This window comes from Rhinopithecus bieti, unplaced genomic scaffold (assembly GCF_001698545.2).
Source record: "Rhinopithecus bieti isolate Rb0 unplaced genomic scaffold, ASM169854v2 scaffold_21022, whole genome shotgun sequence".
Lineage (NCBI taxonomy): Eukaryota > Metazoa > Chordata > Mammalia > Primates > Cercopithecidae > Rhinopithecus > Rhinopithecus bieti.
The window spans coordinates 914,747-929,127 of NW_016810401.1; the positions used below are offsets into that span (position 1 = coordinate 914,747).

General features: G+C 36.3%; 1 protein-coding gene across 5 annotated transcripts in view; it reads right to left on the bottom strand.

Moving 5' to 3' along the window:
• Positions 1–13,984, bottom strand: part of CD163 (CD163 molecule) — a 36,357-nt gene extending 22,373 nt beyond the window's left edge. For all 5 annotated transcript variants that reach the window (XR_001889154.1, XR_001889155.1, XM_017891871.1 and 2 more), the window contains exons 1-6: positions 13,741–13,984; positions 12,569–12,655; positions 11,210–11,533; positions 9,013–9,333; positions 6,982–7,302; positions 5,264–5,584 (exon numbers count right to left, since the gene is read on the bottom strand). Coding sequence is in view for 3 of the 5 variants with exons in the window: in XM_017891871.1 (XP_017747360.1) it covers positions 5,264–5,584; positions 6,982–7,302; positions 9,013–9,333; positions 11,210–11,533; positions 12,569–12,655; positions 13,741–13,786 (1,420 nt within the window). In the remaining 2 variants the exon portion in view is untranslated. The remainder of the gene's footprint in view (positions 1–5,263; positions 5,585–6,981; positions 7,303–9,012; positions 9,334–11,209; positions 11,534–12,568; positions 12,656–13,740) is intronic.
• Positions 13,985–14,381: the final 397 nt, after the last annotated feature.

The following is a 14,381-nucleotide window of genomic DNA, read 5'->3' on the forward strand; positions in this document are numbered from 1 at the left end:
ATCCCATTACTGGGTATATACCCAAAGGATTATAAATCATGTTGCTATAAAGACACACGCACACGTATGTTTATTGTGGTACTATTCACAATAGCAAAGACTCGGAACCAACCCAAATGTCCATCAATGACAGACTGGATTAAGAAAATGTGACATATACACCACGGAGTACCATGCAGCCATAAAAAAGGATGAGTTCATGTCCTTTGTAGGGACATGGATTCAGCTGGAAACCATCATTCTCAGCAAACTATCGCAAGAAGAGAAAACCAAACACTGCATGTTCTCACTCATAGGTGGGAATTGAACAATAAAAACACTTGGACACAGGAAGAGGAACATCACACACTGGGGCCTGTCGTGGGGTGGGGAAAGGGGTGAAGGATAGCATTAGGAGATATACCTAATGTAAATGACGAGTTAATGGGTGCAGCACACCAACATGGCACATGTATACATATGTAACAAACCTGCACATTGTGCATATGTACCTAGAACTTAAAAGTATAAAAAAATAAATAAAGAAAATTCAGTTGAAAATGAGGCCTTCTAAAGGTCTTAAGTCCTTTATAGATATCTGCTATCGAATATCAACAATTTTTGTAATCTGTTGATGTTACTATCACCATGATATAGATACACCGTTAGCCCATGCCAATCTACATACTCTGATTTACTTTCATCTCTCATAAACCTTTCACCTGATACTGAAATGTCTTAGCAAATGTTTTGAATATGACCGTATTCTCTACTACAGCAATATAGAATACCTCAGCATGTCAAAATTTCACCAATTATCCATTAAATCTGCACAAAGCAAATTCCTATCCAAATTTGAGATGAAAAACATGTTATTTTCTAAACATAGGTCAGAGTTTAAAGCAAACAACACCTCTACAACACATCCCACCCTTGAGTGGGATGGTCTTTCATTTCTTCTTTTTGAATCTTTATTCAAGAATGAAATTTCTCTAAGACATCATTAACTAGTATTCATATGATCCCAACCCCTTTTGGACAGCCCTAAATCTTTAAGTAAAAGTAATTTCCTAGATCAACTCAAATTCTGGTTTGTTGTAACTTCTTATTCTTTTGTTTGGATCCATCTTGAACAAAATAAATCAAAAGAAAACCAGTTAAAAAGAAACAAACAAAAAAACAAGTATTTTGTTTTCCATTGTGAAAACTCATTAAGCAATTGAAAAAAAGTCCCTTCTATAAATATCCTCTTGTTTTCTTTGTCCTAACATATTTGAGTCAGGGCAGAGGACAAATTCTCCTACTCAGAAAGTGACTTGGAGACTCCATCCTCAGCCTTTATTTCGTGAATCTGCTAGTAACATGTTAATCTATCCTATGGGTCGCTTTGCTTGTATCATTACTCTTTAGACATGGTTAGAATATTGGAAATTTATCCCTTTAATTGATTTTTTTCTGCTAAATCTCTGACTGTGTTTTTACATAAAAGCAATTAAGTAAATTTTTGCACCTGGATTTAGTGCCATTCTCAACAACTTTTCCCCTGGCATAGGTGACTGAGCCTGAATCTGTTTTCCTTTCTTTCTCTAGAAAGATGAGTGATTTACAAAGGAGCTTTTGCTGAGGCAGGGAGGGATGGGGCGTAAACCCAGACGGTGGAGCTTGCAGTGAGCTTGAGATCCCGCCACCTGTGCCCGCCAGCCCGGGGACAGAGCGAGACCTCCGTCTCAAAAAAAAAAAAAAAAAAAATATATATATATATTATAAAAAACATAATTAGAGATATAATTAACTAGAATTACTTCCTTTTGTTTAGTGATAAATAAAATATACAATTATGATTTAAAGAAGCATTAATGTATTTTCAACATTTAATGCTTTTCAGACTCTGAAGAAGTATGGAGATCATCATAATCTCAGAATTATTTCTCAATCCTAAGTTGAAATACAGCATAGCTCAAATGAACTGTTTCTTAAGGTCAGATGTCCTCTCTAGTACATACACAGACATCACAAACAAAATGTCTGAGATTCAAAGTAAGTTTATGACCAAAATTTCCTAGACCTTTTTCTGTCAACAATTTATCTTAAATTGTTTCCAATTCTCCTGCTTAGTTGAATTCTTCTGGTTCTTTTCAGCTATATAGCCCTGTGCTATATAAAAGTTAAAGAATTTAAACAGATTATCAAATTCGTAGCTTGTATTTGGCAGGCACAGAGACAGCATGTCCATTATTGAAAGAGACAGCATGTCATCATTGACAGAGACAGTATCAGTATGTCATCATTGAAAGTATCAAGTAAATCAAGAAACAAAAGTATAAAGTATATTACTATCAAAACATGTAAAAGCTAAAACCAAGGCCCCAACATAAGTAGAAGAACTTCCAAAACCTACAGAAATATAACAAAGGAGTTTGCAAAAGGAAATAAAAAGTGCACATGGCAAATAGCAAACAAAAATACAGCTCTGTAAAGTACGGAGCCCATCTTAAGTTGCAAATGTATATTATTTATGATTTCTATTATACACATCTCAATAGAATCCTGAATAATTTAGAACATGTTACCATAAGTAAGGGATTCTAGTAATGCAACCTAAAATATGGGTGTGGTTGAATGGAGTTGATGGGCAGAATGGATTAATGACTCAGGTATGAGAGGCTAAAAAGCTAATGAGTCTTACACATGGTAAAATATTTGGGCAAACCTCACTTTGAAAAGAAAACCGTGTGCTCACTGATGCTTAAAAAATGCAGAATTTATTGGGCAAAGTACAAGAAACAAAACTACAAAAAAATCAGAATATTTGCATGACGTGGATTCTTCTCGCCACTTTTAGCATTTACAAGAAAGATGAATTCAGACTACAGTAGTCAGAATGCAAGCAGAAATGGGAGGAGGAATATCAATTTTATAAGGTGGTATGGTCTGCCTGCAGGTGTTGTACATAGTTAATCAAGAGTCCCATAATTTGGAATTGAAAAATTGAAGATAAAACTCTAAGTATCCTGTCCCCCAAATTGAGATGGTGGTAAAACTATAGCCTTATCAGAAGATAAAACTGATGCTCCAGATACAAAGGCAATGAGTCCACTGGCAAAGACGGAATTTAGGTCTTGTCCTTCCTCCCAAACCCACAGTTTCAAATGGCCTTAAGGCAGTGGTCAATAATTAAAGAGAAGGGCTGGTCATAGCATAGATCAAAGTATATTTATATGCTCTTGGACTATAGCTACTTTCAGATGGCATTGGGTTATAAAGCAAGTAGACTAGAAGCTTAGTAACCTTGTAAAGAACTTTTTTGTTGAATTTGAGAGTAGCTGACATCAGCCCTTAATTAGCCAATCTTTAAAGTAATCCAAAGGTCCCTAAACCAATATTAGCAGAAAGTGGATTGTGAAAGGTGTGCTGTCCTTAGCTAGAGATACTCTCCAAACCAAACTTGGATGTAACTGTGAAGAATAATGTGCCAGGAAGAACTACCCGGAGAGCAACACTGGGGCCCATGAAGGAGAGTGGACAGAAGACACCTTCTCAGAGGCCAGCACGTCATTTACTAGATTGGCTTTCCAAGGAACTCTCTGAGCTGCAGGATGGCTCATCCTTCCTGTCCAGTAGCATTTGATAATCACTTCAGCAAATCTATTCTGGATGTTTCTTGGTGACAACAGAGACACCAAAACAGCCTTAAACTGCTTACCTATTTGACTAATTTTAAATGAGAAAAAGTAAACACTGTCTTTCTTTAGCCACTATTATTTGTTTCTCTTTTACATACAGCAGAACTTAATGCTAATCAATGTAAAATACAATTAATAAGAAAATATACAAACCATTATAAATTTAGAAGAAAAACCTATAACCTAAAATATTTATATTGGTAAAACAGAAGAAATAAAACTTAAGACTCAACTCAAGAAGTTAGGGGCCAAAAAGAAATCAAACTTCAGGAAATCTGAAGAGAATTATTAGAAAAAAAGTAAATTTTAATGAATTCGAAAGCAAATAAAGGTAACATTAATTTTTTAAAATCCAAATAATGATTTTCTAAAAAATTTAGCTAAGAAAATGGCTAATCTTGTCAGGTAAAAGAAATTAAAAGAATAAATGAATACACACAGTAATAAATGATAAGAAATGTTATAGATATGGAAGTAATTTCAGACAGCTCTTTAAATACTGATGTGAAATTTGATCAAGAAATTTTACTAAGTGATTACTTAAGGTACAAAACAATTTATACAACATGTCACCCGTTGGATAATGAAAGCAAATGATAGCTATATATAGATTTGTTTGTATTTTCTTGTATTTACCTGAAATATCTCAAATAATATATAAATATTCCAACCACATAAGTTGACTGTGAGGAAAAGAATTGGATAGTAGTGGGGGAAGAGTTTACACTTTTTTCTTTTGAAGTTTAAACCATGTGATTATATTGCCAGGTCAAGAACATTTTTTAAAAAGTAATATAGCAATTCAAATTTACATCTTAAATGATTGCCTTTTTTTCAATTGGAGGATAATTTCCACTTAACTAGAAGTAAGCACCATTTGTTACATCAGGGAAATGTCCCTCGCTGCATGCCTAGGTTGGGAGGTATCTGGAGTCATACTGTTGGTTAGAGGACGTGCAACACGTACAAGTTTCCATTCTGTGAGGTCTCTACATGTTTAATGGTTTTCTTGTACACTGTGTTTTCTAAAGTCTTTCCATTGCAGAGTAAAAGCTACATTTACTTTAGAATTATTTTTAAAGCATCACTTTTCAACAAAGTTAGCATTTGTATAAATATAATTAGCATAAAATACTAAAGATTATCCACAAACCCAACCAGTTTACAACTCATTTTTGAGCTTTTTAAAGAGGTTGCAGTGAAATATCCACAGGTTTTCAAAAAAAAGACAATTCTTTCACAGTACAATAGAGGGAGCTGAAGGTTATGTCAGTTTATCCAACATGGTTATTTTTAAATCTTTTGGTGACATCCTGTGAAAGAAATATTGAATTCTCTTTTTTAAATTTCAATCCTCCTTAATCTCTTATACCTCTATTGATTTAAAATTACTCAAAACCAAAGTGAGCAAAACCTAAACACTTCTATCTAAAGTGCAATGTGAATTGTAAACTTATCTGTCTCTCCCGGTGGAATTTGTATAGATATTTTCTGGTTTCTTGAGAATGATCTAGTCATAAGGACCAATGTTTCTTTTCAATGTCAAAGGCAGTACTGGAAATTTACACCCTTCTTCTTAACAAGTTGATTGAAACTCATACCTGAGCAGGTAATTTTGGCTTCTTCATAGTGATCACAGGTAAGTCCACCCCATTGCCAGTTCTTGCAGTCCCAAAGAGAAGTTTCATTTCCATTACAGCTACTTAGAAACAGCCACGTGTTTGTTGCCTGGATTTTGGAGTATACTTGATAGGATGTTTTGAGTGCAGATCCACATCCCAGCTGCCTGCAAACCACATCAGCTTCTTTCAGTCCCCAGCCTCTGTCACACACCTTCCCTAACAGTCTCTGAATCTCCACCTCAACTGTCCCAGCACAGCGGCTGCCTCCACCTCTAAGTCTTAGCTCCAGATCTGATCCATCTGCAAAAGAAACATAAACTTAAACCATCGATACATATGGAGGTTAGCTTCCAGAGGATTTTTTTGTCTTTTTTCTTCTCTGATACTGATACACTGGAAATTATAGCTTACTTATTTCCTGACTTTTAAGAAACAATAAGATAGACCACAAATTTTGTTAGAAATGGGACTGCAGTTTCAAGGGTTGATAAAAATTGTCAGTGGCAGAAAGATATGAGCAAAGCAATTCTGCTTTAAAAGAGATTTCTCAAAAAGTGGGTGAAGGATATGAACAGATACTTCTGAAAAGAAGGCATTTATGTGGACAACAAACATGAAAAATAGCTCATCATCACTGGTCATTAGAGAAATGCAAATCAAAATCACAATGAGATACCATCTCATCACAGTTAGAATCGCGATCTTTAAAAAGTCTGGAAACAGATGTTGGCAAGGATGTGGAGAAATAGGAATGCTTTTACACTGTTTGGTGGGAGTGTAAATTAGTTCAACCATTATGGAAGACAGTGTGGTGATTCCTTAAGGATCTAGAACTAGAAATACCATTTGACCCAGCGATCCCATTACTGGGTATACACCCAAAGGATTATAAATCTTTCTACTATAAAGACACATGCACATGTATGTTTATTGCAGCACTATTCACAATAGCAAAGACTTGGAACCAACCCAAATGCCCATCAATAATAGACTGGATAAAGAACATGTGGTACACATACACCATGGAATACTACGCAGCCATAAAAAAGAATGAGGTTATGTCCCTTGAAGGGACACGGATGAAGCTACAAACCATCATCCTCAGCAAACTAACACAAGAACAGAAAACCAAGCACCTCATGTTCTCACTCATAACTGGGAATTGAACAATGACAACACATGGACACAGGAAAAGGAACATCACACACTGGGGCCTGTCAGGGGGTGGGGGAAAGGGGAGGGAGAGCATTAGGACAAGTACCTAATGCATGGGGGGTTAAAACCTAGATGACAGGTTGATACGTGAAGCAGACCACCATGGCACATGTATACCCATGTAACAAACCTGCACATTAAACACATGTATCCCAGAACTTAAAGTTAAAAAAATAAGTAAATTTAAAATTTTACAAAGAGATTCCTATGAAATTTTGTCTCTCTGCGCTCCAGGTAGATTCTGAGTTTGAAGTGTGCTCCATAACAGTAGTCTGAGTAATTATTACAGAGAATGACGTCAGACAACTCTCCAAACTAGTTGAATAAAGAACATGTCAAAGATTACAAGTATAAAGGAATTCCCAGCAAGGAATCTACTAGGCATTTCTACTTCTTACATCTATTCCTACTCCTAAGGAGCACAGGACTTTCTCTTTCTGCTTTTCTTTTTGTTTAGTGTTTTGGTTTGGGTTTTAACGTACCAGAACATGTTACGCCAGCATCTTCATTGTGATTGCAATAATGCTTTCCCCATTCATGGTGTTTACATTGCCAGACCGCAGGTTCATGTCCCTGGCAAGAAACACTGTCAAGCCAGATGTGTCCAAATCCCTCACTGGCATTAACTCGACCAATGGCGGTGATAGCAGTTGGACATCCCAGTTGCTTGCATGCCACAGCAGCATCATGACTGTCCCAGCCGTCATCACATATTGTCCCCCATTCTCCTTGGAATCTCACTTCTAATCTTCCTGAACATTCAGTGACTCCATCTACCAGTCTCAGGCTCAGATCTGCTCCCTCTGTAACAGAGATACACAACAGGTCTGCGATAAGGAAGTAAGAACATGAGACTATAAATAGCTGTACCTAAGATGAGTTAAGGAAAACGGGAGAGATGTAAGTGGAGACAGAGAAAACTGTGATGTACTATACTAGCACTGGAAATCATTCAAGATGGAAGGAGGAGTGGATCAGGCAAGAAGATGGACATCTCAGTATAGATAGCATATACTACAGGAAGTGTTTCTAACAGGAGATCCAGGGACTGAATTTCATCTAGGACCTGCTATTTGACCACCACAGAGTTCTTGTTAGAACTGTTTACTTTTTCTGGTTAATATATATTCGCATGTGTTTAACTGGCACCCACATCCTTCAGTTTGCCTCCATACTTAGCAATCCCTTTTGCCTCTGACTGCATTCTCCATTGATACTACCTAGGCTGTGTTGTATACCTGAACCTGTTGTGTCCACTTCCTTAGTTTAAAAGCAGAGCAAAGAGAAAGGAGGCTTCAGTACTACAATTTTCACCTTCCCCAAATCAATATTCTTCAAAGAATAGACGTTGATTCTGAAGAATATTCTGTAATAAATTAAACTGGTTTTTTCCTCTGGCAGTTTCCATTTTCATTCTCACAATATTATTTATTGTGATTCCTCAGCATGTGCTAACTGGGGGCCTAGAGAAATTTTGATGGATAAAAGAGAATGGAAGGTATTGTTTGTGATTTTTCTACTCCAAATTCTTCACATTCTTTAGCTAACAAAACCTATCTTTCTTGTAGGAGTTCCATTCATTGTGGTTCAGGCTATAGCTGATCACATTTTCAACAAGAAAAGCCTGTTCAAGACATGCAGAAAGAGATAGAACCCAGATGACATTGTTCAAGAACCTGAATCCAACCACGCATGAGGCTAACTATACCCTCTGAATTTCCCAGTTTTGTGAGCCAGTATTCTCTTCGTTTTAAATGAGTTTGAATGGAAGTTCATTTATTTGCACAGAGAGAGAGAGAAAGAGAGAAAGAGAAAGAGACCTGGTGAAGATAGGGATTTTTTACTCTTATTTTCCTAAGTGTTCTCTGGGGTTCAAGACACACTCAATCTCCTTTTATACTAAGAATTCAACAGAAAAACGAAGAGTGGTTCTCTGCACACACAAACCATTGTACCTGCCCCCAGTCTGAGTATCAACATGAAAGTCTCTAGACAGATACAATGCATATCTAGTATAAATAAAATTTTAATGGGAAACCAATATTGATTTTTAAAAAGTGATTTGCTTCTGTGAATTTGAAAAATGATTTGGGAAGGAGTGGGTTAATGAGGCTAATGAGGAGGCTTTTGTGGATTAGATGATAACTGGAGTGGTTTCGTCTTAAAACTTCATAGTGCAAAATTTCCTAGTAAAGCCCTTCCTTCCTTCCTTTCTCCCCTCTTTTTCTTTTCGGTCTCTCCCTTTCTTTATGGGCTTTTCCTAAACACTGTCTTCTTTTCTTATGACCTGGATCTCAGTTTCACTATACACCCTTCTTCCCTAACCTATTTCTCCTAATTTCAGTTAAGGTAAAAAGTCCACAGGTATCAGAATGAAACCTGAAGTTAGGTTAAAATGTGGTGACAAAAGAAACAGACTTCATTATGTTCTTAAGAGTTCAGGCTTTTAAGATTTATTACCCCTTTCTTTTGTCCTCTCCTGGAGAATAGAATGAGCCAAGATCAGTCCTTACTTGAGCAAATCACTCCAGCATCCTCAGCATGATCACAGTTATGCTTTCCCCATCCTTGATGTTTGCAGTTCCAGAGAGCTGACTCATTTCCGTTGCATATAAGATCATCAAACCAGATTGGTCCAGAGCCTTCTCCAAAATTAGCTGAACCAGAGAAACTGACAGCACTTCCACATTCAAGTTGTTTACAAACCACAGATGCATGATCGATGTTGAAGTTATCATCACACACTGTTCCCCACTGTCCTTGGAATTTGATCTCTATTCTTCCAGAACACATATTCCCTCCATTCGTCAGCCTCATTTCCAAATTGGATCCATCTGGAGCAGAGAAAAGACCAGAGTTCAGAAGTTACATTCATTTAGAAGTGACTTTAGAAAATAAGTTTCCTCTGGACACTTGGGATTTGATGTTGTCCTTAAAATGGTGCCTGATTTTGGATGTTGCCCAGCTCCACACAGTGGAGAATTTTAGTATGTTAAAATCTAGGAAGCAATTAGGATTTTTATCTGTATCTACTTACAAAGGAAAATATTTACAGATTAAAGTTTTTAAACTTTCTGTTTTGTTTTGTTTCCTTCCATTACTAGGATAGATGTAAATACTCTTTTTATATAGAAATAGATAAATACGACTCAACTTATTTAAATTTGACTCCAGTTAAAGCTTTAGGTGTATAAATTTCAAAAAGCAAATTGATTAACTCCACTGGTAGTTATAAAACAACAGAAAATAAGAGCTAAAAGTACTACACTGATGTTTTAGCTAAACAGCTCGTTCTATAGACAGCAATAATTATGATAAGAGCCTGCTAAAATTTATGATAATTTTAAACTTTGCAGTAGATGTTACTTTTGTTATTCTCCATTTCACACCTCCCATAGTGATTAAAAATAAGAGGAAAGAAGGAGGAGATGGAAGAGGAAGAGGAGAAAGAAGAAAGAGAACTGAGTCACCAAGAGAACCATGAGGATCTTCAGCACCTGTTATGTACCAAACAGTATGCCAGTAGTTTTACATGTATTATATCATTGAGTCCTCAGAGACTGAAGTTTAAAGAGATTTGACAACTTGCACAAAATCATAGGATATTAGCTATGGAAAATTTATTTCAGCATTTTTCTAGATGCTACTGTGTGTTTCTCTTATCACGTCACAATGCCTGGACAGAGATAAGTCCTTTCTATAGTCGGTCTTCTGGGAGAGAAAGAGGCTGGGAGGTGAGAGGGTTGCATAAAAAATTAATGAAACAGGCCAATCATGGTGGCTCACGCCTGTAATTCCAGCATTTTGGGAAGCCAAGGCAGGCAGATCACCTGAGGTCAGGAGTTCGAGACCAGCCGGGCCAACATGGTGAAACCCCGTCTCTGCTAAAAATACAAAAATTAGACAGGTGTGGTGGCAGGTGCCTATAATCCCAGCTACTCAGGAGGCTAAGGCAGGAGAATCGCTTGAACCTGGGAGGTGGAGGTTGCAGTGAGCCGAGATCGTACCATCGCACTCCAGGCTGGAGAAATGGGGAGCCCAGGAATCTGAATTGGGTCAGAAATGTGCCCTTGGGATTTGCCAGCAGAAAGTCTTGACACATGGCTTTCTCAGTTATTGTGGGGCCAATTGCAATAAAACATATGAAGATGTTTTATAAATTAAAACCACAACATAAATGAAATGAATAGCACTGCACACTGGATCAAGCAATTATAGTTTCAAATAATCCTTCCTACAACAAGAAATGATGTATTAAAGCTAGAAATAGTTGATTTTTGTTCACTAAGTTGATTATCAGTTAATGGACAAAAGGGTAATAATTTGTGGGTCAATACATCAAAACAAGTCACTGGGAAACAGAACAAGGAAATAACTTAGATGTCATGATATTTTTATGATATAGGAATAGTAGGTTACATTAAGCTTACTGAATATAAAATTTAAGCCACCACTTTTTGGCTTTTTGGCTAAGATCACGTATAAAATTGAAGCCAGTCACTTCCTCATTAATCACAGTGTTCAGAATTATTTTTATTTTAAAAAAAAAAATGACCTTGTGTTTTGTGGTTTTCTAGCAATGGATTGAGTACTTTTATACAAGAACTAGATTGCTTACAGGAAAGTGGCTTATTCTAGGTTTTAACCCATCTGCATATTTCTTCCCCACCAAGGATTTTGTGTTGAGGCTTTGACTAATGCAAGTCTTACCTGAACAGGTCACTCCAGCATCTTGTTGGTGAGTACAGTTACTATGCTTTCCCCATCCATCATGTTTGCAGTCCCAAAGAGCTGACTCATTCCCACGACAAGAAACATGATCCATCCAAATGCGTCCAGAACCTGCACTGGAATTAGCCCATCCAGTGGCTTTGATAGCAGTTGGACATCCCAGCTGGTTACAAATCACAGAGACTGCTTCCATGCTCCAGCCATTATTACACACCGTTCCCCACTCCTCCTGGACTTTCACTTCCACTCTCCCACTACACTTGTTTTCACCATCCACTAGCCTCAGCTCCTTGTCTGTTCCTCCTGCAACAATGGATTAAGACAGTCATTGGCCAAGGTCGCAAAAAGCAGGTAAAAAATTATTTTTTACATAAATTATTGATCCTTCAAACTCAGATTTGAGAACCATCCTAGTTCTATACATGGTAAAATAGAAGAATGTTACTTCACAGTCATTCAAATATAAGTATCAGTATCACTGGTTTCAAATTAAGCAGTGCTATATAACCAGTAAAGGCAAGTAACACAATAGTGTTTAATAGCTTTATTTTATGGTTGGAGAGTCTTAATAGTGGCAATTTATATAATTTCCATGAAGCGTTTTCGAGTTAAATACGATGCTACAAAATGTTATGGGGATAAACTTTTTACATTTCTCCAAAATCGTAAGGTTGATAGAAAGAAGGCTAATAGAGAATTTATGAAGATGAAAAGACTAGTTGTAAGAAATTTAACCCTTATTTCATACAAATATGTAAAATAGCATAAATCTTAAAACACTAGACTGAAACTTATCTACTTAAATAAAATTAAGATGGATATATTTTCCTGCTATTTTCTACCAAAAAATAAATCTCTTTGTACTCTCTTCCCACCCCCAGATGATAGATGATCTCAGTTGCCTCCTTGGCATTATTTTAGCTTTATTTAGGAATCCAGTGGTCCCAACAACCAGGCATCTCTCAATACATTTTTAGATAAATTTTGGCATTTGAATTTACTAATGTGTTTCCCAAATTCACTTTTGTTCTAATGATTCTGAAGTTTCTCCTCCTTTGTATTCTTTCCTATTTTTTAGCTCAACATTATTTCTAATCTTTAAGTAAAATTCATTTTTCTGCTGTGAGTTTATTTTATTTGGTGAGGAACCATGCTAATATTTTGGTGTCGCATGGTTAGATTTTTATTGTGTGCTTTTAATAATATCTGATCCTTTGAATACATGGAGCATGTCACCTAGTTTTTAGATGCTACTCAGCCTTCGGAAAAATTGTTTGCCTTTTAACTGTTCTTGTCAGAGTGGGCAAAGCCTGTAAGTAAATTTGACAGAGTACTCACCAAGAGAACTGGTGACAAAACAGGCACTGAGAAGTAAGATCACAGCAATAGTGAAGGGACTCAAGTTGACAAAATGTCTTCTGACGTCTGTGAAAAAGAAGAGGGCAAAAGTAGCATCTTCCCAAAAAGAGACTTTGGAGAAGACAGACGGTTTCAGAGGTTAATTAACAAAGCAGGTCAAACCAAGACAGAAAACCCTTCCTTTTAAATTGCAAGGCGGGCAGGAAACATTCATACCCAGGCTCATATAGTTTCAGTGAAATAGCTTTGAAAATGTTCATGTTTATAGGCAACCTAGAGGTGAGGGACTAGAAGAAGGTTGGTGGTGGAAATGAGAATTGCAAGGGCAACCCTTAAAACCTGGAAAATGAGAACAACATCAATGAAACTTATAGCAGACAATTCTCCCAGCAGGCACAGGGAAGGTATCCTGAGATTTCTCTATTCCCTAACCACCTCGATATTCAATTACGGATGCCCCCATCTTCAAGACTACCTGAGCCACACTGATAGAGGATAAGTTCCATGAGTAAATGAATTATATCTATCATGTTCACCATAATTTCACCAGTACCTGGCTTGATGCTTGCCAAATAGTAGCTAGCTGAACAATACCTTGATGGAATAAAGTGATGATATTCATATCTGAAAAGCCCAAATATTAAATCTTGTCATCTTTACCTGTATCATTATCACATAATACACTCTTTAATGCTGTTATTACTCTCATATCTTCTTATTACTCTAACCCAACACTAATTTAAAACTAAAAATGCTAAATAATTTTAACATGTCCAAATAACTCTCGAAATAGATAACTCACTTATCAGAGTAGATAATCTTCTTTATGTAATTAACTCTCTATCCATATTCATTTCTGCGTATTCCATCTTTTCTAACAACTATTTTTTCATACTCAATACATTTCAGTTAACTTTAGTTCCTGACTTAATTTCACCTCAACAGTTTTACAAAATTAATGCCAACTCTGATTCCTATATCACATCTTCAATTTTGAATCTATGGCAGATCAAAGATGCTGCCATATAAGCCTATGTCCTTTTTCCACTCCTTACTCTTCTCATGCCAATCACTTTTAAATCACATCCATTGACTGTCATAATAATATACCCCATTAAAGGGGAAATGTAGAATAAATGAGAAGCTTTTACCAGCAGATCCAGAGTCTTCAAGTGGCACCATTCTGAGTTTGTTCATTCCAAAGTTTTATAACTTCAATGATTCTTAAATCTTCTTGTATTGTTCCGTAGAAATGTTCTTCTAAAGAAAAGGACTAAGGATTCTAAAAATCACTTCACTCTCATGAAAATGAAAAGGCTACATATGGAGGCGGAGTCAACCCAAAAAGAGAAGTCATTGAAAGAGCTGAGGTTCCCTTTCGTACTCATGTTTTCTTCAATATGGGACATGAAACAACCAAAGGAAATTGGGAAACACTTCCCACAGATTTCGAAAAATTAGAGGAAATACTAACTCATAGGCTGCTGTTGCTGAATTAAATATTTTACATTTTGAACTTCATTTTGGACAAATAGATGAGACACAAAAGGTACTGTCATGTTGAAAATTATGTAAAAAAACTAAAGCAAAACAGGTAAAACATAATTAAATAATTAATGTTTTATTATATCCACTTTTAATTTTATTTCCATAATCAAATGTGCCTAATGAGTAATTTTGCGTAAGTTGTTGAGACACAGCATTTGTCATTTCTTTTCTAATGGGATGAAGTACACCAAGAGAATTAGCCGTGACTATTACTGATATTACAAATGGTGAAACAAAAATTAGC